The 23,131-nt window shown below is 58.6% G+C and overlaps 2 protein-coding genes across 4 annotated transcripts in view; one reads left to right on the forward strand and one right to left on the reverse strand.

Annotated features, from left to right (window-relative positions):
- Window positions 1-998: 998 nt before the first annotated feature.
- On the reverse strand, window positions 999-7,248 carry LOC101687006. The gene is made up of 5 exons (XM_013052992.2): window positions 7,164-7,248; window positions 3,841-3,936; window positions 3,674-3,757; window positions 2,275-3,109; window positions 999-1,903 (listed from the first exon to the last, which is right to left on the reverse strand). The coding sequence occupies exons 1-4, from the start codon at window positions 7,246-7,248 to the stop codon at window positions 2,277-2,279; spliced, it is 1,098 nt and encodes a 365-aa protein (XP_012908446.1). The 3' UTR covers window positions 999-1,903; window positions 2,275-2,276.
- A 6,344-nt stretch (window positions 7,249-13,592) lies between these two features.
- The window catches only part of GAS6 (growth arrest specific 6), a 31,255-nt gene continuing 21,716 nt past the window's right edge, over window positions 13,593-23,131 (forward strand). For all 3 annotated transcript variants that reach the window (XM_045081241.1, XM_045081243.1, XM_045081242.1), the window contains exons 1-2: window positions 13,593-13,828; window positions 14,232-14,398. In XM_045081241.1, coding sequence (XP_044937176.1) covers window positions 13,750-13,828; window positions 14,232-14,398 — 246 coding nt within the window. In that variant the 5' untranslated portion in view covers window positions 13,593-13,749. The remainder of the gene's footprint in view (window positions 13,829-14,231; window positions 14,399-23,131) is intronic.

Genomic DNA, 23,131 nt, shown 5'->3' on the forward strand with positions numbered 1-23,131 from the left:
GCGCCGTGCTGATGCCTGGGGGCTTGAGATCGGTTCCAGAAGAAAGGTCTCGAGTGCATGATCTGGGTTCTCCATTGTGAAACTGGAGAGATGAGCAAATCACACCCAAAGGAAGAAGAAAAAAAGAAATAATAAATCAAAGGATTGAAACCAGAAAAACAGCAGAGAAAATCAACAACGCCCAAAGCGAGTTCTTCAGAAAGATTAGGAAGATTGATAAGTCTCCAGCCAGACCAAGGTGGGGGTTGGGGACACAAATTGCTAACATCAGAAGAGAAACCGGGGCCATGAGTGCTGTCTCCAGAACACGGACACGTGAAGGGACACGAGGAACGAGTCTGAGCCTGCCCGCCTGAAATGGGCCAATTCTGTGGAAGACACAGCCCAGTGGCACGCACGCAGAGAATCAGATGGTTCAGCTGGTATATGTGCATATACACCAGAGAAACTGAGTCAATAATTAATAATCTTCCAGAATAACACCAGACCCAGTGGGTCCACTGGCAAATTGTGCCGAATGTTTAAGGAAGAAATGATACCGATACTTTGCAATCCCAGAAACTAGGAGCAGAGTACATTCAAACTCATTCAAATATCAGGCAAACTTTACCCTGATATAAACTAAGAAAAGGAAAAGTACACACCACCATCTCCCAGGAACGTAGGTGCAAAAATCCGCAAGAAAATAGTAGCGAATTGAATTCAACAATGCGCACACGGACCGCGCACCAGGACCAAGTGGGATTTACCTGCGTGTGCTGAGCAGGAAAAAAATCGTACGATTGTAACCACAGTGACATAAGGCATTTCACAAAAATCCAACTCTCGTTTATGAGAAAAAGCCTCAGCAAACCAGGAATAGAAGAGAAATTTTTTTTAAAAAGATTTTATTTATTTATTTGACAGAGACACAGCGAGAGAGGGAACACAAGCAGGGGGAGTGGGCGAGGGGGAAGCAGGCTTCCCGACGAGCAGGGAGCCCGATGCGGGGCATGATCCCGGGGCCCTGGGATCACCACCTGAGCCAGAGGCAGACGCTTAAGGACTGAGCCACCCAGGTGTCCCCAGAGGAGAACTTTTCAACTTGATGAAGGCTGCCTACAGAAACCGTTAGCTAACATCACGCTTCATGCTGGGAAACCAGAGCTTCAGTCCTAAGGTCAGGAACAAGGCAAGGAGGTCCCCATCTCCACTCCTAGTTAACGTGGCACCGGAGGTCCTAGGGGTTGCAATTAAGACAAGGAAAGTAAGTAAAAATTATACAAATTGGGAAGGAAGAAGTGACACTATCTCTGTTTGCAGATGACGTGATTGGGCAGATGGAAAATCCGAAAACTACTGACAGTGGCTCCGGGTCCTGGATCTGGTGCGAGAGGGCCCCACAGCTGCGGAACACGAGCTGGGTGAGCCCAGAGGGACCCTGACCCGGGTCCTCGGCTCCCGCAGGATCCTCACTGAGCAGACGGACGACACAGAGAACCCGCAGGGATTTCAGGCTGAGGGCAGGGTCTGCCTGTTCCCAGGGCACGGGGGGGGGGGGTCGTGCAGCCCCCAGTCTCAGGGGTCCGGCGAGCCGGTGGTCCCGGCTCGAGGGCTGAGTGCGGAACAAGGCCAGGCAGCCCCCAGTTCTCCGGGGACCGTGCTGCCCACCCTCAGGGAGAGGCGATATAGCCTCCTTGGGACCCCCGGACCCCGGATTCCGCCTCCCACCCCAGCCTGGTGCCCCAGCAGACAGGCCCTGAGAACCTGGGAACGGAGGCAAGGCAGCTCCCGGCTGGCGCTGCCCTGAGCAGACAGACCACGGACACCGGAAACAGCCCCGACGGCTGTGTTCTCGCACAGACCCGCGGGGTTACCGTCATGCACTTTCTGTGCCTGCGTCGAAGGTCCACGCGGGCTCTGTCTGGAAAGGGGCACGGAGAGGCGGAGAGAGAGTGCACAGGTGATGGCCTCTGCGTGGCTTATGTGGTCGGCAGAGCCACACCCCCGAGACCTCCACGCCCTTCCCCACGGCAACGCCCTCCGCCCTCCCGCAAGACCGATGCTACGATGGGCGACACTCCTGGGTGTCTGAGCGGGTCCTTAAGAGGAAGGGAGGGAGGCAGGAGGGTCAGAGAGGCTGGTTGGAGTGAGGGAAGGGGCTGCGGGCTGAGGGACACAGGGGCCCCCAGGCTGGAAAAGGCAGGGAACGGGTCTCCCCGCACTCAGCCCGACACCCTCTCTCAGCCCTCTGGCCTCCAGAGCCACGAGATGACGCGTTTGTGCTGTTCGCACCTTCAGAAGCGCTGGCTGGATGTCCGCGGTGCGCCGAGCCAGTGCCAGAGACGTGAGCCACACCGGGGAGGTCCCTGCACACCGGGGAGGTCCCTGCACCTGGTCACAGGCAGACGCCTTTCAGTGGGTGCAGGACAGCCTGTCCCGGACTCGATTCCAAGCTGTGTGGTCTTGGGGTTCCGTGGGGGGCTGGATGGAGGCAGCAAGCGTCGAGGGCCAGAGGCAGGAACACACAGACCTTGGAAGAAACCTTCCAGGTAGCGACACCCGGCGGCCCCACGGGCGTCTCCAGACTCTGCACGGTGCACGGGGCTGCCTTGCTCCTCTGCGCACAGATCCCCGGGGTGGGGGGAAGACTTTCCCTTCCTCCTGTTCCTCCTTTCTTTGTCCGATGCCGCCTCATCCGGAGGGCCGGCCGGCCGGCTCTGGTGGCCCCTCCTGTCCTTCTGCCCGTGTTCACGGATACCCATCCCGCCGCGCCGGGGAGCCCTCTCCCACCACTGCCTCGCTGTGCCCAGGCCTCTGTGGGCAGGACAGGAGGGCCCAGGGAGGGGCCCAGGGAGGGGCCGTCCTCTGCCTTGGGGAGCACAGCTCGGAGGGCCTCTTCCCCAGGCGGTTGGCGAAGGTCTGTGACGGCAGAGGAAGATGAAGTCGGCAGGCGCCCCCACCTGCCACGAGCTCCCACCGGTGCCACAGATGCTGAGCGGAGAACATCTCGACCTCTGACCCTCCGACAGCTCCTGCTGAGGACCCCGGGCGGAGAGACACAGGGGGCGCGGTGGACGCTCGCAGCGGTGGACGCTCGCACAGGAGCCCCACCGCGGTCTGCTCTGGCCTGTGTGACAAGCAGAAGCACATCCCCGCGGTAAAACTGGGATCCCAGTGAAGCTCAAAATAACCACCCAAGTCCCCTTGGCAGATGCTAAGACAGTCAGCAGCCCCTCTGAAAGTTGGTACAGCATGAGAGCACGGGGAAGGAGGGAGCCTGACCCCACGCTTCCCGACGGGCTGACGGGCTGATGGGCTGCCCTCCAGGGCCACACATGGAGGAAGGGCCTCTGTGCTCAGAGAAGTGGTCGGTAATGATGAGACCCGGAGGAAGGCGATTCGGGACGTCCCGTGCAGCCCCTCCAGCGAGATAGGGGGGCCCCAGGCCGGCAGCTGCCGAGGCCGGAACCCCAGGTCTGGGAGGGTGGAGGTGGGGGAGTGCCGCGCAGGGGGAGGGCGAGGAGAGGCCTGCAGCCTGGGCCCAGCGGGGAGGGGGTGGGGGTGCCGAGCAGGGGGAGGGCCTGCTCCCACCCGACCCCACCCACCGCAGACAAAGAAATCACAAAGAATGGGCGGGGAAGGGAGCCCGAGATCAACCAGACTGGGAGGCCGCGGAATCCCTGTGACTTACAGCGGAGCGTGACCTCCAGGGGGCACTGACCGTTCCTCCAGGCACAAATACGGAGTTGTGCTGCTTTTCTTTTATGAAGACTTTCTGAAGTGTTCGGGGTAAAACAATATCATGTCTGGGACTGCCTTAAAATACGCAGTGAGGACATGGGTGGGGTGTACACAAACCTGGCCGGTGCGGGCTGGCATCGCCGCCGGGGCCCCGGGACGACAGGACTCGCTCTACCTCGCTGCTCCCTGCGGACTTGAAGGCTCCGTGAGAACCTCACAGACGCGGGGACCCCGGGCGCTCCTTGAGTTCCCTGCGGAGGTCTCTCGGGGACCACGGCTGAGCTGGGCGTCCAGGGCTCAGGCTCCATCCCCAGGAAGGGCAGGGAGGTCACAGAAGGGACTGCCACGGTCTAGACCACAGGCCTTCGGGGGACGCAAGCGTTCGACGGTGTCCATTGCTCTGTGTGACTCTCCTCCCTGATGTGCTAGAGGCCGGTCACTCTTCAGGCTGCGGTCCTGGGGGCCAGCCCCGGAGGGAACGCAGGAGGACACCATGCACTTCAAACGACCTTGAGGGAAAGGCTGGAGAGAATCGCAGGTTCCAGAACGACACAGGACCCGGCGCCTGCCAGCTGGCGGAGTCCGCCCCCCCCACCAGCAGAGAGGGTCCTCTTCTGCAGACCCCCGGGGAAGGAGCCCCCACCGTGTTTGCAAACACACCTGCCTATTTGACAGGGGAAGCGACTTGTTATCGTGGGACCCGCTGCTGAGATCAGATAAGCGAGGCTGGACAGAAGCGTTTCCTTGGCCAGCAATCCCCTGTGAGGCTTGGCCTGGGCGACCTGGGGACTCCAGGACTATCAGCAGACAGGAGACTCAGGGCAGCACCTGCAGGCCTTAGAACAGGGGTGTGGCCTTTGTCCCGGGCGCCCTGCGAGTGTCAGCCAGGCAGTGGGACCCCATTCACCGCCTTCTGCTGCATTTGGACCGATCTCAGGACCAGGTTAGGGAAGCCTCAGACACAGTCTCACCCAGGATGTGGCCCAGAGTTCGCAGCCCGGTGGGCAGACCTGACCTCAAGTGACCCCACAGCAGCTTCCCTGGCAAGGCCTCTGCACTGTGCACCTGGGCAGAGGCCACAAGCCTAAGGGAGAGGCCTAGGGGCTGCCCGGGGGTCCCCACGGCCCAGAGGAAGGACCCTGTGCCTTGCCGTCAAAGATGCCCCACCTCCCCCACCGCTGGGTGGGCTTAGGGCCAAGTCTAGAGAGGTCAGAACCCCGGGGACCAGCCCTCTGCCATTCCTCCCTGCGGCTGCTCAGGGCCCGGGACCCAGGGTGAGTCAAGAGCCCCCACGTCCCCACCCCAGACCTGCTCTGACGACAGAGTCCTGAGCACCTGGGAGGGAGGGTGAAGGTCTGCAGGGGAGGCCACAGCCGTGCGCGGTCAGCCTGGAGCACGCGGCCCGCTCTGTCCTGGTCAGATAAATACAGGAGCAAAGCGTCCTTAGGACTGTCCATCACGACTCCTTACGGAGCACTGAGAAAACATCCGCCATCCTTAGCAGACAACATTATCACCACCATCGCTACGATGGTGGTGACTTTTCACTGCAGGGGGGTCCACCGGACACTCCCCACCCTGGGGCCCCGACACCCAGCCCTGACCAGTGCCGGCCAGGCCATACTGGGACCTGAGACCAAAGGAAAAGCGTGCACCCGTATGGACACCGTGATGCACGTTTTCAGTCATTTTTCTGGGACACTGAAGTATTTGAGAAGATACTGAATGACTTAAAAGGAGGTTAAGTTTAAATGTTTTACTTATACCAAAAAGAAAATTTTTTATCATTTAACTTTATCAGATTTAATGGAGTGGAAATCCATAATATTTTCAAAATGAGCCTCTGGAAAGAAATTGAAAACAAGACATGAAAACAAGCACACGGAGGCGCGGAACACGAGAAGGTGCGTGAGCGGGCGTGGGAAGTCGCAGCCGCGCGTCTCTCTCAGGACCCCCGACCGCATCTCCACAGCCTTGATCAACCTGCAGGAGGGCAGCGGCCGCGCCCGGAGGAGGGGAGGCTGGCGTTCGCTCCCGGGCTCCGGCCTCTGCTGTCCTCACACGTACTGAGCAGCTCAAAGGTCACAGATGGGCCTGGCACTGGGGCCCGAAGTCCCTGGACGTCGTTAGCTGACTCTGCGGTGCGGCCCCCAGTGCCCCCCAGCTCTGTCCTCTGGCCACTCAGGGCTGGGCAGCTCTGCCCGACTCTGACTCACTGGCCGTGTCCCCTTCAGCTGTGACAGGGTCAGGGGTCACAGGGACAGCTCTCACGGTCACCGGAACGGGTGGCGTGGTGAGTGCGGAACCCAGGCCCTCTGCCACGGGCTCCGTCTGCACTCACTGTTGCCATTCCCAGCACAGCACCGTTGGCCCCTTTCACAGCACGAGACACTGAGCTGGGGAGAGGCGGGTCCCGCAGACACAGGACCTGGTCCCACCTGCCCACCGGCACACAGGCCTTTGACGAGGCAGAAGGAGTCTGGCCGTGCATCACGGGACCATGAGGTAAAACAACACACACGGCAGAAAGCTGTCCCGGTCACCGCACAAAGAGCAGGGTCGCCGGAGGTCAAGAAGTCAGTGTGCCCCGGAGCTCCGGGTTGCTAATGACACAGGGAAGTGCGTGTGTGTGGCCCCGGGCCCCGTCTCTCATCCGTCCACGGAGCCACGGCCAACAGCAGGATCCGTCCGGCTTGGGGAATGTGGAGATGTGCGCGAAGGAAGCCGTCACTTCTCTGCTGGGGACCCAACCACTCCCGGGGCTGAGGGGCCACCACGCTGTAGCCCAGCATCTGCTAAGTTACTTGCTAACAGGGCGCCTGGGTGGCTCAGTTGGTTGGGCAACTGCCTTCAGCTCAGGTCACGGTCCCGGAGTCCCGGGAACGAGTCCCGCATCGGGCTCCCAGCTCCGTGGGGGGTCTGCTTCTCCCTCTGACCTTCTCACGTCTCGTGCTCGCTCCCACTGTCTCTCTCAAATAAATAAATAAAATCTTAAAAAAAAAAAAAGTTACTTGCTAACGTAATTGTTGCAGACGCTAACTGGGTATAAAAAGATGAACATTTTCGACGGGGCTTTGCAAATGTGTATCTTTGTCACGATAAAAACACGGGAAGCACACGCGTAGTGTGTGGGGCAGGGCAGAAGCCGGGCGAGGAAGCTGTATAAACGGTCATGCTGTCGGACGGTCTCTGCCGGAAAGAGCAGCAGAAACCCCACAAAATCATGCCACGTTTCCGGTCATTACACCAACTTCTGCACTTCTCCAAAAATATTTATATCAGCAGCGGGGAGAAATTCTTCTGAAAAAATTTTCGTTCTAGAAGCTCTAAAAACACCAGCTTTCCTATTACAATGCACTGACGCGCACCTCCAACACCAAACGCTCGTCTTCTAGATGAGGGGCGCCACTGCACGCTGCCTGCCTCGCACTTTCCCTTACCGAGCTCCGTCCGGCCCTGAAGGACGGTCCCAGCCGGAGGTGCGTGCTCAGGGGGCCAGGCTGGGAGTGGGGGCTCCGCCGCCATCGCAGCCCGAGGCCTGCCCGAGGAGCCGCTGGGCACGAGGATGTTGCCAGCCTTGGCGGCTGCACCGTCCCTGCCGCTCACACGGGCAACGTGACCCGCAGGATGACGAGAGGCTGGGGCTGGTGTAGCCAGAACCCTGAGGTCAGGGCAGGCCAGGCTGGCCAGTGACCCAAACAGCACGTCCCCACCCGCAGCACACCTGTGCCGGGTCTGTGTAAGGCGGCACACGTCCCTGCGAGGCACAGTCTCTGCGCAGCTCTGGGCCGTGACAAGAGAGGGCAGTGCGTCGGGGTGACCGAGGCAAGACAGGCAGGCTCTGCGATGCTTCCTCCCAGGGTCTGCAGGTCCCGGAGGTGACCCCACCCGACTGTCTTGGGCACAGCAGCCCTGTCTGCCCGGCAGCACCCGCACCCTCACCGTGGTCCTCAGCCTCCAGGAGGCTCCCCTGTCCCAGCTGCTAATGTGGCAGTTCTGGGGAGAAGTGGCTTGTCCAAGATCTCTCTTCATGGAGGAGGTCAGTGTATCTGTTGGGCCCAAGGTCCCTCTCCCTTCCGCACGCACCTCCTCCCGGCCCGGCCTGCTGCACACGCACCAGCACCAGGCCTGGGTCTCAGGCGAGCCCGATGCTGTATGTTTCCGACGAAGGAGCTGACCGGGCTGGAACAGGCAACCTTACCTGGACACACGCTGTTTCTGTGGCATTCCACAAAACAACTTCTGTGGGAACACTTGGCACAAAACCCCTTGTAAGTCACAGGCTGCAAAGGGACCCCAAGGAGGCAGTAACCATCTGGGGATGCCCCGGGCTGACGGGGTCTGGGACCTAGGACTTTTGATTTTAAAACTGGGAACATCCCTGAAAAACTAGAACCAGTTGGTCCCCCTCAAGGAAGAGCCCAGACGACTTATCCATGAAAGGACTTTCACCTTAATGAGGGCTGCTCACCTTCATCCACCTCGGGAAGGAGTGTTCTCCAGACGTTCTGACCACAGTCCACAGTAATAAGTACACTTTACATGGTGATGCGGTCCACACTCACAAAACCAGCTGTGGCAGAGATCAAGAGCTCACATCCAGTGAAACTCGGAGAGCCTCTGTGCTCTTCTGGCTCATTAAAAACCACTGGTTAACAAGACACTAAGTTCTGTTAAGTTAAAAACCCACCAGGGGTGCCACTAGGGGTGGCTGAGTCCGCCGGGGCATCCAACTCTATTTCCGCTTGGGTTGTGGTCTCAGGGTCGTGGGATCGAGTCCTGCGCTGGGCTCCACGCTCCGTGGACGGTCTGCTGGGGGCCTCTCTCCCTCTCTCTCCGCCTCCCCCCCAACCCTCGCAGGCTCCATAAATAAGCAAATAAATAAATAGCATCTGTGAAAACAAAAGACCACTAAACCAGTGGGTCGCAAAACATGATTTTTTTTAAAACCCTTCATTAAAATATGCCTGGGGACTTCTGTCCTGGACAAGATAGCGTCAGAGAGACTCGAGTGCGCCCTGCCTGCGACAACTGGGAATCAGACAACAGAGGAGGGACAGGAGGGAAGTGAGGTCGCCCTGGGATCGCCAAGGTCACTCGGGACAGACAGGTGAGACGGCTGGGTGCGGCGAGACCACCTTGTGGGCCCCCCCCCCCCGGAGAAGGAGCCGGCCAAGCAGCGGCCTGTGCAGACCCAGCCCCCAGGTCCTCCGGGGGTCCTCACAAAGAGATGACGGAGGGCCAGACTCAGCTACAGCTACGAGGGCCAGTAGCTTAGGTGTATTACGAGCATTTTTAACTTATGGTATCTCCAGTGTATGCTGGGTTTATCGGGGCAAAACCCCATTGTAAATTGAAGAAGATTTGTTTTAGAAAAGAGATAGGGTTTCAAATCGATGACCTCAGCTTCTATCTTAAGAAACTCGATAAAGAAAAGAAAATGAAATGCGGTGTAAACAGAAGAAAAAATATAAAAATGAGATTGGATAATGATAAAATAGAAAACAGAAAAATAATAGAGAAATAACATGAAACCAAAAGCTGGTTATTTGAGATCAATACACCTGTCGAATCTCTAGCCAGAATGATGCAGACAAAAAGAGAGAAGACACGGATTATCATTACTGAGAACGAGAGAGATGTCATCACGGCAGCTCTACGAATACACTGACTATCACCAGTAACTTGATGCCGGTGCAGTCAACAACCTGGGCGAGCTGCAAGTGTCCGCACAAACCCCATCGTGAAGAAACAGGTAACCCAAACACCCGTTAGTCTGCGAGAGAAGCTGAATTCGTACCTTCCCACAAAGAAAGTTCCAGGTCTGCATGGCATTCCGGATGAATTTCGTCCGTCATTTAAGGAATAAATAACACAATTCCACAAAACTCTCTTCCCCTTAAACGGAGGAGGAGGAAGCACTTAACTTGTCCTGTTGGGCCAGAACTTCTCGGGTGTCAAACCAGATAAAGACAGCCCAGGAAAAGAAAATACGCTCATAGACGCTCCTCTATTAGCAAAACAATACACCATGACACTTAACATTCGAAAATCAATCAAGGTGACTCACATATTAATGAGTGGAAAAAGAAAAAAATATGATCGTTTCAACAGATGCAGAAAAACCATTTGCCAAAACCCAATATCTATTTCTAATGAAAAAAACTCAGAAAATTACAGATAGACCCTCATCTCGACGAAAAGCATCTATAAAAAGCTATAGCGAACATCACACTCAACGGTCAAAGACTGAATTGTTTGCATCAGGGTCCTCTGCCGCCATTTCTAGTCAATACCGCGGTGGTCGCTAGACAGTCAGTAAGACAAGAAAAGACGGAAACAGGGCCCAGATTGGAAGTCGACTTGCTATGTTTACAGACAACGTGATCGTCTATGCGAAAAATTCTAGTGAATCTACCAAAAAACACTGAAACTAGTAGTTTAATTAAGCAAAGTTGTGGGACAAAAGATAAATATTAAAAAAGCAAATATTTAAACTCTCAGAAATGGAAACTGTAAAAGTCCATTTATAATAGGATGTAAAATATGAAATATGTGGGAGTGAATTCAAAGTGGATCACAGTTCTAAATGTAAAATATAAATCTATAAAACTTCTGGAAGAAAATATTTGTGATCTGGGGTTAGGCAAATATAATTTGAAGAGCAGACTCATTAAAAATAATAAAAATTATAATAAACTTTACTTCAAAATTAAGAAGAGAACGCGCAGAGCTTGATTGTTTAATAGAATGAAAAACCAAGTCACAGTCTGGAATAAATACTTGCAAATCACAACCTGACCCAGGACTTGTGTCCAGAAGATTTAAAGAACTCTTAAAACTCAGAAAATAAGTCAATAATTGGAAAAGCAAAGAGCCCAAGTAAAAGACAAAAGATCATGAAATAAAAATGGACATTTCGGGGCACCTGGGTGGCTCAGTGGGTTAAAGCCTCTCTGCCTTCGGCTCAGGTCATGATCCCAGGGTCCTGGGATTGAGCCCCGCATCCGGCTCTTTGCTCAGCAAGGAACCTGCTTCCCTTCCACTCTCTGTGCCTGCCTTTCTCCCTGCCTGTGATCTCTGTCTGTCAAATAAATAAATAAAATTAAAAAAAAAAAGGACATTTCACCAAAAATATTTGGATGGCAGTAAGTACGTTAAAATTTGGTCATAATTAGTTATTAGAAAAATGCAAATTCACGTCACAAGGGAATCCCACAGCAGACCGGCTAGGACGGCTAAAATAAAAAAGACCAACCGTGGCAAGTGCGGCTGAGATGTCCTGAAACCCCCTGACACTCTGGTGGAAACACAAAATGATAATTCGCTTTGAAAAAGTTTGTCAGTTTCTTAAAAAGTCAAATACCTACGGTACAGTCCGATGTTCCGTGCTCGGTATTTCCGCCAGAGAAATTAGAGCTTATGTGCCCACGACAGCTTACACACGCACGCTCGCAGCCGCTCTGTCGGTAACAACTGGAAAAGAGCCGAAGGCCAGCAGCGCGCGCGGGCGCTTACCCACCCGACACACGGAACACTACCGACCAAGGAAGGAAAGAGAGTGTGCACCTGATGCGGCCCGCTGCAGGGGAGTCTGCGAGTGAGTACGCCTCGTGCAAGACAAAAAAGCACGTTCTGTCCAATTCCTGTTGAGCGAGAGTCCGGAGACGGCGAGGTGCTCTGTAGCGCCAGGAAGTGGGTCGGTGATTGTGCCCAGAACAGGGTGAGGTAGGGCCGCGACGCTCGGCTCAGAGGAACTGGGAAAGGTTCTGAGGTGACGGCTCTGTTCTCACCTCGATCGTGGGGGTGTTTTACAGGTGTGCGTGTTCACCACACATGTCAAAACTTACTGTGCAGCTTAGTATACTTCTGTACGCCTCAGTAAGGCTGATTGAGAAGCCACGAAAACCCAGTCTGATTGGTTTGGTCATCGGCCAGCTCGCTGCCTTTTAAGACTTTTAAGACAAAATGGCAAGGACTCAACTCGATTCATTGATGGATATGTAAGTGAATGGTCTTAGTGCCCTGAAGTCATCGCCACCCACAGATGTGATGGTGGAAAGGGGAGGGAGGAACTTCTATTTCCCAAAAATACGGCGTTTCCTAAACCCCCACTTTGACCCCACTCGATCCCTGGCTAGAGGATCACTGGCTGTTCATCTCTGACCACAGACTGGCCGATGGTCCATATGGAAGGTCTGTTGCCAGGTGTGTCACCTGCTCCTTGGGGAGCCCAGCTGGCCACGGCATCTTTGTTATTTCAGGCTATGTGACAGAGTGCCTGACAGCTCTTTCCAGTTTTGGAAATCATTATCCAAGTTGTTTCTTACCTATTTTCTATTTCTGCCTTAGAGCGGATTTTCTACATCAGTAACAGGGTTAGCTTGGGTCAGACACTCTTCCCCTGCATTTGCTTTCTGCTGTGACCAAAATGGGTGACTGTGAAGGCATTTTATTAAACCCAGTCTCTGCCTAACGGGAGGTGTCGGCGTTGGAGATACCAACTCGGTACAAGGGGTGAACAGGAAGGGGCAGGAGGGGCTTGAGGTCCAGGCCAACAGGTAAAGGCCCTTCCCATAGGTACCACGCTGATGCGTGGTCACCTGAAGCGGTGAGTCCACACCCAGTGTCCCTCCCAGAGGGACACAGAGAGGCCATGACACTCCCTCTCATTGGGATCCGACTCAGAATTGCAAGAACTCTACAAACTCTCTTCACCAAACACACACCAGTAAGAAGTAATCTATTCATGGGCCGGAGGCCTGGAACTCTGGGAAATAACAGACGTGCGATTAACTAACCAGAGATCTGCGTAAATACGCACTGGAGAATGTACGGCCTCACCCTGATTCCCGAAACCAGCACTTCTCCTTAAGAACAAGAGGCAGGAAAACTAAACTCACTGTTCTTTCTCTGCCGAGGCTCAGCTAACCCTTTCATCACCCGCGGGCGAGGAGGGAGAGCTTTGTAGCTGGGATCACAGGCGCCCACGACCTACCTATTAAATTGTTAATGCGCTTTGGAGAGCCTCTCATCAAAGTTCGCCTCCCGGAATTTAACATACTAATGCTCATTAACCCCACCTCCAGACCTTGACCTCAAAGCCTCCAGAGCGATGACCTTTCGTTCCCCCATTACAGAAGGTGAGGAGAAACTGAGGTCTGGACTCTCAGTGTTGAGCCTTCAAGTACAATGACCCGCATGGGGGGGTGGGGGCAGGTGCGCTGCGGGGCCCCGGGAGGGCGGTGTCCAGGCCTCTGCTCCCGCGCGCTGGGTCCCCGCCCGCTGGGCCCCGCAACGCCCCCGACCCCGTGTGCGCGCGTGTGTGTCGCCCTTGACGCGGCGGAGTCCCGGCACCGCGCTGCTCTCGGCTGAGCCGCGTACTGGGAAGCCTCGAGGTTTTTCGGTGCCGTCGCTATGGGAAACAGATCCCAAAGGGGCTCCTTCCGTCTCACGCCCGACCTCGCGGGGATTCGGCGTGACCTCAGCTTCTCTCTTCTTCGGAGGTTTTCAGTCTCGAGACCCCAGAAACGATGCGGGGCATTCGCGCTGCGCCGGCGAGGGCTGGGGGCGAGGGCGGCCGGTCCCCCCCGCACTTCGCTCTTACTTCGCCCCGCGGGTCCCCGCCCCGAGCCAATGACCTGCGCCGCGATCTGGGGGCAGCTCTGTCCCCGGGACGCCCCGCTCGAAGCAGCCCCGCCCGGGGGCCCCGGGGGTCTCCGCCGCGAAAACCCGCTCCCGCGCCTGGCGCGGGTGGAAACCGGCGCGCCCCGCCCCCGCGCGGCCCCGAGGCCGGTCCTGCCCGCGCGCCCCGCCCCAGCCCCGGCCGCGAGCGCAGAGGTGCCGCCGCCGCCGCCGCCGCGATGTGACCTTCAGAGCCGCCCGCACGGGATGACCGGAGCCTCCGCCCCGCGGCGCCCGCGGCTCGCCACGGCCTCCCGGGTGCTCTGAGCGCGCGCTCCCGGCCCGGCCCTCGTCCCCCGCGGCCCTCGCCCCGCGCTCGCCCCGGCCGGGCCCGGCCCAGCCATGCCGCCGCCGCCCGGGCCCGCCGCCGCCCTGGGCACCGCGCTGCTGCTGCTCCTGCTGGCCTCCGAGTCCGCGCACAGTGAGTTCCCAGCGGGGCCGCGGTGCCGGCCGGCCCGGGAGTCCGCTTCCCTGCCCGCCAAGGACCCGCCGCCCCCCGTGCCCGGGCAGCGCGGGTGCCCGCTCCCCGCGCCCTCCGGCCCCCCGCGTCCCGGCCCCGCGCCCCCCGCGCCCCCCGCACCCCGCACCCCGGGCTCCGCGTCCCGGCCCCGCGCCCCCCGCATCCCGCGTCCCGGCCCCGCTCCCCCCGCACCCCGCGTCCCGGCCCCCCGCGCCCCCCGCACCCCGGGCCCGCGCGCTGCAGCAGCATCCCCGGGGCAGGCGGCCGGGAGGGAGGCCGGCGCGTGCGGGCGGGCTTGACCGCGTGTCCCCCGTTCCGTCCCGCGCTCTCTCCCGGCGCCGTCCTCCCGCCCGCGTCCCGGCAGCCGTGATGCTGCGGGCGCGCGAGGCGGCGCAGTTCCTGCGGCCCCGGCAGCGACGCGCCTACCAGGTCTTCGAGGAGGCCAAGCAGGGCCACCTGGAGAGGGAGTGCGTCGAGGAGCTGTGCAGCCAGGAGGAGGCCCGCGAGGTGTTCGAGAACGACCCCGAGACGGTGAGTGCGCGGGCGCCTGGGGGTCGGTTGGGTTTGGGCCCCGCCGCGCCACCCCGGGAACGCAGGGACCGTGCGCGCAGCCGGGGAGCCTCGGGGCCGCTCCCCACGCAGGCTTCCCTTCCCCGACTGCGCAGGGAGCCGTTTAGGTCCGGGTGGGGGGACCGCGCCGCAGGAGAGGCTCCCTCCCAGGAGCCTTCAGGAATGGTGGGCGCGCAGGGTCAGAGGCAGAGGGGTCCCCCAGCCCCACCCTCCAGCCTCCTCCGCGGCTTCTGAGCCCCAGGCCTCCTGGTGACTCGGGGCGCTCCCACAGCTGTTGGCGGGTGTGTAAGTGGGTCCTCAGTTACCTCCTCCAGCAGGCCTCTGGAGGCAGCCACTTTATTTATTCAAAGATTTTCTTATTTGAGCGAGAAAGAGAGAAAAAGAATGTCAAGCAGACTCTGGCTGTGCCCGGGGCCCTGCTGGGGCTTGATCTCAGGACCCTGAAGTCACCACCCTAACAAACAAGAGGCGGATCACAGCTGCTCTGCCCCAGCACCCCTGAAGGCAGCCCTTTGAGGGAAAGAGAGGCACACAGCCCCTCTGGGTTTTAAGACGTGAAACAGCTGCGATGTTTAAAAACCCAAACCCTAACCCTATTCCTACTCCTGCGCCCCAGCTGGACTGGAAGTGAGGTGTGGGCTGCCCACAGTCCCCAGTCGCCTGGGGCGGGGGACGGAGTGTGTGCTTGAAAGGGGAACTGAGAGATATGGAGTCTGGAACTGCTTGCTACAGCAGGTCCCAAAATACCCCGACAGGAATAGGACCAGAACATATGTGGGAGGGCTGGGCAGGAGGGCTGGGGTCAGGGGGCCCGGGCAGGGCGACCCGCGTGGTACACCTCTCAGCGAGGTGCTCTCTCGAAGCAGCCGGTTACTCCAGGAGCTGGACTGTGCTGGCTCAGGACACATTTCTATTAATAATGTCCTTGGGGACTGTGGGGCGGCAAGCAGCCGGCTACTGGGAACCGCCCAAGTGTGGACTGGGCATCGGCTTAGGAGTCTGCCGTCTTGCCGGAGGGGACCCACGGGACCCTGCATGCGTATCTGTTCCGGGGCAAATGCCTTTGGAAGCTGGGAGTGTGGAAACTGATGCACCTTGTACTGTGAGGTCAGGGTGATGGCAAGATTTGGTTCTCCCGGAATGGTTCTTCTAAGGAATTCTGGGATTGAAGGAAACCTTGCGATACATGGACGGCATGTGTGGCCTGTACAGGTTTCTAGTTTCACTTGTATTTCTCATCCACTGGCATGACAACCCCTTTGCAGCCCCTTCTGAAGACAGCCTTCCCAGGATGGCCAGCCACCGACGGGTCTCCTTGGGCCAGTCCTTTCTGTGGGGCCACTCTGGGAAGGCTGCTTTCCTCAGGGCCACTGCCCGCGCACAGCAGCGCAGTTTCACTGTGGCTGTAAGGAACAGGGTTGCTGATCTTCTCTGGCCTGTCTTCCGGTTTCTGGACTGATGAATCCTGGTGGCCCCATGAGTCATTCCCGGCAGAGGCTTGCTGAGGGCCCGGAGGCAGGGCCGTGAGGCTGGCCACCAGACGGCTGCAGAATTGTGTGACAGGTGCTGGGGTCCCCAGACCATGGGATAGGGCGTCCAGGTGACAGGAGTTCGGGGAGACAGGGGGCTACCCCACCCCCAACCAGTCCCTGCCCAGTCAGGTTGCACTCGCCAAGGCCCTGGCCTGGCTTTTCCTTGTTGCCTGGACACACTGTGCTTTAACCATAGTGGCCTCCTCCCCAGACCTTTCATCTCCCTGGTTTTAACGGCTTTTATGTTTTAATTATGACTTTATTTACAGATGTCTGCTACACAGGCAAGAAAAGGAAAGCCTGCTTAAGATCCCCTGATTTTAATGCAAAGCAGTGCCCTCTGGGTGCCTTCCTGCCTGGGAGGTCCTGGCCACCCCTGCCGGTGTCCCTAGTGGGGATTTGTCCCTCGCTCCTAGCAGAGCCGTCCCTCCCTTCCCAAGGCTCCTCCTTCCCAGCCCCAGCGGCAGGAGCCTGCCCTTCCCTTCAGTTACCCGCTTCCCAGGGTCGACCTCTCGGTGTCTTCTGTCGAGGTCAGCTGGGTTGCGGACCCCTCATTTTAACCTGTTCTCGTGTGGATGTTTGCTCTGTGGTCTGGACTTGGCCTTTGGTGTGTGGAAGGCAGGAGCAGCCAGGCTAGGGACGGCGGTCACCCTCCCCACCATGGGGGGGACTCTGGGAGCGGCCTGTCTCCCGTGGCTCGGCGGGAGCCCCACGCGACCTCCAGCCCGGCTCCAGCTCTGGCTTTGGTGGAGTTTCCAACGCTGCTCTTTCCTGCTGATTTCTTGCTGACGCAGAAGGCAGTGCTGCCCTCCTGGCCCATTCCTGGGTTCTGGGGGCTCCCTGCTGAGCGAGCCACGGGGAAGGGCCCCCGCGGGAGAGCTGGGCCCGTCCCCCAGGCTGGGTGGGCAGGAGCACCGGGAGCCAGCTCCCCCCCGCCGAGTCCTTTCTGGTGTTCAGAGGCTTCTGCGGGAGCTGGGATTGCCGGCCGAGCGTTCCTGCTTGGTCTGGCTTTTTCCAGAACGTGCTCTCTTCTCTTGGGGTCGGGACGTGACCTTCACAGCAGGTAGCTACCGGCACAGCGGCTCCTTCCTGGTTCCAGGGGTCATCACACACCTATGCTGGAAAGGAAGGGAACCTGGGGGGCCTTCCTGACTCCCCGGCATCCTGGCCACCCACCTGCTTCCCTCTTGGGGGCAGACGGCCTTCCCCCGACACTCCCCTGGGCCAGGCTCCCCATTGTTGCCACCACAAAGCCTCCTCTGCAGGGCTCGGGCAGTTTGATTCTCTCCTTATCTGCTTCCTCTCACGCGGTTACTCCCCCTGCCTGGCATTTCCCTCTCCTTGGCTTGTCTTCGGTGCGGCGTCCCACACGGTCCCCGGCTGTCTGTGCTGCGATTCTCCTAAGCTCCCGGAGGCCAGCCCAGCGGAGTCACCTTCCACTTAAATCCTTTAAGGCAGGCGGGTTCCAGACGCCGGATGCCATCTCGGTAATCAGGCTTTGCTTCCGGAAAGGGTTCTGGACAAAAGACGTAGCCCGCCCGGCCTGGCCCGGCCTGCTGCACAGAGCCGCGTCTCCGCTTCCCAGCGCCGGGGTGTCTGGCCCTCACGGCCAGCTGCAGCCTGCGGTGCAGGGAAGTTCCAGGCGCGGTTCTTCACAAAGCACCTGACTCACTGGGGCTGCAGACAGCACTCACAGCTCTCAGGGCACAGGACAGAGGCACACTTGGAGGGCCTCACGGTGTAGGTGTGCGACGCCTGGGCTGTGCTTGTGCTCACAGGGGCCCACCCTGCCCAGTCTCCCTCCATCTCTGTCCTCAGGTATGGGGCGACCCAGTGGTGGCAGGGGGCCCTTTCGGGGTCCAGTCAGCTTCGGAGTGCTGCACACCAGCCTCCAAGCACACCTGTCTTCCTGAAACCCCCTCTTCCCTGGGACAGGTTGGGGACAGGCATCCCTGTGGAGATGAAAGCCTCTCCTGCAGGTCGTGTCTTGTTAGGGTGGCCCCAAGGGGTCTCAGGAGGGCCCCAGCAAGAGGGTGGAGAGGAAAGACGGAGACCTGGTTACCCCCAGTGACTTGCCTCTGGGATGCAGTTGCCTTGGCTGGGGAGGTGGCACCCTCGCTGTGACTTACAGGAGAGCCTCTAGCTGCCTCCTTGCCCTCCACGACCCCCCCAACTGCTCTGAGTGCAGCCACACACACACTCTTCCCTGTGCGACCTTGGGGTACGGGCATACCCCACCCTGCACAGGCGCAGCCCCTCTCCTTCCTTGGGTTCTCAGGGAAGCAGCTCCTGCCCCGCTGATCCCTGTGGACGGAGGCCCCCCTCCTGGACCCTCTGCTTCGTGGGCTTTCGCTCCCGGAAGACCATGCCCATCCCAGGGGCCGGTTTTGCTTTGCCTGAGTGGGCTCCCGCTTGGCTCCGAGGCCTGTCGCCGGGCTGGTGAGAGCGGGGCCGGCCCCAGCAGGCCTCCTGCCCCACTTGTTCCCTCCCAGGAGTCTGTAGGGACCCTGGGCTCTCCACCCTGCAGCCCCTGTGGATGGCACGTCACCCTTGCCAGCAGGCCCGGCATCTGCAGGAATGCAATAACAGACGGTCTTGGAAAACATGGAACGTCTGCCCTTGTTATTTAGGAACAAAAGAGCCTTTGAAGAATCGGAGGCTTACGGCCCGTTTCTTGAGATCGTGGGTAGCTGGGGCCAGGCCATTCCGAACGCTCCCCGGCCGTCCCTTTGCTGTGGCACCGCTGGCAGGCGCCCCACTCTCTGCTCGTCCCTGGGGCTGGAGGTGGGGGGCTGTTTCTGTGCGCAGCAGGTACCGGGCTCAGGTGTGCTGTAGGACATCCGCAGTGCTTGGGGCTTCCACAGCGTGCATCCAGGAGCCCCCTGCAAACCTGGGGCGTGTGCATCTAAGTTTTGACCCCTACAGGGTGCAGCTTGTTACAAGTTTTATGACTTTTCAGGAGCAGTTGGAAGTGGAGGAATCTGGGAGCCACATCAGGCTTCAAGTGATCCGCCAAGTACAAGCGTGTTGTCCAGATGAGACAGTGATGTGTGGTGCTAGTGTTTGCTTTCTCAGACTTTGTTTGGCGAACTTGAGAATTGTTTGCTCCCGGTATCTGTGCCCATGGTAATAACACACGTTTTGTCCACCTGTGTCCCCCCAAACCTACCATCTAGACCCGGCTGGTGAGGGCCCCTTCTCGGGACACTGAGCTCCATGGGGAAATCATGCAGCTGAACTCAGGCAGCCCCTGGGGACGGGCCCACGGGGGTCACCACTGCAGCTGGGCATGTCCACATGGAGGCCGCTGAGGCTGGGCTGGCACGTCCCTCCGGCACGGCGGGCATGGCTGGCGGCTGCAGGTGTGGCCCCTGGGCAGCCGTCTGATTTGGATGTGCGTCTCTGGGGCGCGATGCTTCCGGCCAAGAGGGAGGAACCCGTTAGGACGTTGCTGTTGGCGGCTGTCAGGGGCCAGGGTGTGAGTTTGTGCCCCGCCCCCCCGCGCCATCATGTGGCAGACCCCAGGACTGTCTTGGGTCTGCGCCGCGTGCCCACACAGTCGCGTTCCCCAGATGCTGGCCTTGGGGACGGAGCCTCCGTGCAGGCTGAGGGGCCAGAGCTCGCCTGCCCAGATAGGGACTCTCCCAGAGAGCCATTGTAGGAACAGCGAGACCTTGGCCGTGAGTTCCTCCAGTCAGGGCAGGAGCTGGAAGCAAAAGCCTCTGGACGAGCAGCTCAAGTTGTCAGTGGGTTTGACAGGAAGGACATCATGTTTACCAACAGGCAGCACCGAGGCCAAAGGTTGTTCAGGTTTTTTTGACTCTTTCTCATGGAAAATGCCTTCTATTTGTGTCATGTAAATAAGCAGAGTTATTGTGACACACAAGTCCCAGCCAGCTTTGTTAAATAGTTTAAAATTTGGGGAAGCAAAATTTCAGGCTGTTACTTATTAAAGGACGTGACACAGTCTTAATTTACGGAGAAACAGTGGCCCGTGTCGGGCCGCAGCGTGTAATTGCAGTGACACACGCAGAAGCCCTCGGTGTGTGTGATGCACGGCTGAGGGGATGCGTCTCAGCCAGGCTGGCCGTGAGTGTCCCGTGAGTCCCCAGACGTGTCAGGGGAGAACTCTCGGAGAGCGGCGTCCACGGGGAGACACACCCTCAATGCTAGACGCTGCCTGGGTTCCCCTGGTTCACCGCGTCCCTGCAAGGACCTCCCTGGCCTCTGAGGAGCTCAGAGGGTTAAAGGAGGTTTGGACAGGAAGGTCCTGACGAGCTGTCCCTTCCTGGTCCCATTTCTAACCTGCACCGGGGTGGCCGTGCTCTGTCCACACGCTGAGGCCAGGTCATGCTTCTGTCTTGATAATGCGCATGTGGGCCGACGAGGCTGCTGTGGTTCCCGACCATTTTCGGAAGGCAGATCTGCTTGCACAGTCCAGCTGGGGGGAGACGACCACAGACCCTACCCAGCCTTGGAGGAGGCCCAGGGGAAGAAGTGTGCAGGGTGACCCCTGGAGGGGATCCCGGAGCGATGGGCTGGGCGAGCGAGCTGGCCTAGGTCACCGGTGCCGCTTCGGCTGGAATTGCGGAAGGGACCGTCCTGAGGTGGAGACGGAGGCGGGTGGCAGGTTGGCCGCACACAGGCGACTGCCCCGTGGGGAGGGTGGGCAGCTCCCTGCTGCTCTTGACTTTGGCCCCATGGGGGGCGCTGGGGGCGCAGATCCCGCCGGGCAGACTGGGGACGCAGCGGTCGTGCAGGGCAGAGGCTGACGGGATTTTCTATCCACAAACGGGAATTCTCAAGGATTTCACCAGCCACCTGCTGGCCCTCTCCTGTGGTCCTTTCTTAGTGAAGGGGCAATCTGGTGACAGCATAATTAGGGAGCAGAGACGGGGAGGTCCCGTCACAGAAACACTGTGGTTTCAGCTCACAGCAGACGGAGGTGGGCAGAGGCTGTCCATGGGCACAAGCTCCTGTGTTGGTGAGCCCCTGGGGACCAGGAGCAGGGGAGAGGGGCGTCTGCCGGGAAGGCTGGGTTCCTTGAAGCGCTTGGCTCTGTGCACACTGGGATGAGCTCTGGCAGGTGGCTTTCGGCCAAAACCAACACGCTGAGCCTCCTGGAACCAGCCCTGTCCCCGGATGGGGTGTGAGCTCCCCACATGGCTGTTCCGCCCAGGGGCCGTCCGGCCAGGAGTGGAGACAGCTCAGCTGTTGAGTCTCACATGCACGTTGGCTCGTCTCCCCCTGGGAGGGTGTGCCCTTGGAGGGACCGGCAGAAGAAAGCTAGGCAAATGGCTGTTAATCTAAGGCTCTGAGTGTAAAAAACGTACTGGCAGTTCAGAAGCCGGAGGAATGATAGTACAGCTACTTCCAAGTGTGGACAGAGAAAAGCTAAGAGCATTGATTAAGATGTTTTCCCCCAGTGTGCTTATTGATGTTATCAATAAAATTAAGAATTCGGTGCTTTGTTCAAGTCAGGGAAAAGTGTAGGACTCTGGTTGCCTGTTCATTCATCCTCCCCGGCACCCGTCCGTCCGTCCGTCCACCATCCATCTGTCCGTCCGTCCACCGATCCATCCATCCATTGACCCACTTACCCACCCATCCATCTGTCCATCCGTCCATCCGTCTGTCTGTCCATCCATCCATCCGTCCGTCTGTCCGTCCATCCGTCCACCCGTCCATCCGTCCATCCATCCATCGGTCCATCCGTCTGTCCGTCCATCCATCCATCCGTCCACCCGTCCATCTGTCCATCCATCCATCCGTCTGTCCGTCCATCCGTCCACCCGTCTGTCCGTCCATCCGTCCACCCATCCATCCGTCTGTCCGTCCATCCGTCCGTCCGTCCGTCTGTCCGTCCATCCGTCCGTCTGTCCGTCCGTCCATTCACTCACCCTTCCATTCATGTATCATTCATTCACCTGTTGGGCAGTGGCTCCTGAGGGCCTTCAGGGGACCACTCAGCACCAGGCCAGGCACTGGGCACACATGTCCTTCCCCTCTGGAGCTTCAGCTTAGAGTTCAGCGGCCTACAGTTTTGCTCACTCCCTTCTTCTATCTTTAGTTGCTTAAAGCAGAAGCAAACCCGTGAGCAAAATGATTGCCAGATGACAAAGGCCCCATTCCCAAGCCCGGTGGTCCTGGCTACTCCCTGCTCCTGGCCCCAGCCCAGCCCGCACACAGCCCCACACCAGGCCTTGCTCCCCAGAAAGAAAGAGGGTAAGTTCGTAGGCCGCTGATCCCTGGTTTCGGATCTAGCTCTCTGAACTGCGGCCAGGCCTTGTGGCTCCCTGTGGGAGACGCTGCTGAGAGCCGGCCCGGCTCCTGAACCTCAGGCTGTGGCTTCTGGGGCCGGTTTGTGGTGCAGGTGGGACCCGCTGCGCGTTCTGTGTTTGGTGCCCTTCGCATGTGGAGATTTCCTCCTCTCTGGTGAGAACGTCAAAGGACAGCTGGAAATGTCTCTTTCTCCAGGGGGAGTGCACAGGGGTTTTAGGTCGTCTGTCCTGTCCCCAGACGGGCAGTCGGATCAGCATTCTCCCCACCCCAAGTAAATCAAGCACACAAAGTAGGATAAACTCACCAGGCCCGTGGTCTCAGAACCCGCGTTCCCGCGGATGTGGTTGCCTGCAGGGGATGGGCACGGTGTTCCGGTCAGTGATGCTTCTCACCGTAGACCTCGTTATCAAAACATACAACACGTAACTAGTAGCAGTCATGGTTTGGAAACTATGATAGAGCTTTCTGGAAAACTGTGATAATGCCACCATTTACGAAGACTTGGGGTACTCTGTTCATGGTTCTGTGTTGTTTCCAGTCTGATTCTTGGTCTCCTGAGTGGGTGTGTCACGCTTCCACCCTAAATCTTTCCTTCAGAACCAGAGCCTTTCCCTTTGTGACAGAGTCTGTGGCCTGAGTTATCCCTCAAGACCCAGAAGATGTCACGGCTTGCGTGACCTCAGCTCTTGGATCTTTGTCAGAGTACCCCTCCTCGCCTAGCCTTCCTGTCTGGGGGCTGCCAGTCCGTAACTAAAAGCAGCACAAAGAAGTGAGGCCAGGAGGTCAGGGCCTCCAAACACTGGTGTTTGGGGACGTCCCTGCCTGGCCAGTCCTGGCCTCCGTCACAACTGCCTGAACGGCCCCTTCACTGTCACACAGG

The sequence above is a fragment of the Mustela putorius genome, unplaced genomic scaffold, assembly GCF_011764305.1.
Source record: "Mustela putorius furo isolate JIRA1106 unplaced genomic scaffold, ASM1176430v1.1 tig00000551_pilon_pilon_pilon, whole genome shotgun sequence".
In the NCBI taxonomy this organism is placed as follows: Eukaryota; Metazoa; Chordata; class Mammalia; order Carnivora; family Mustelidae; genus Mustela; species Mustela putorius.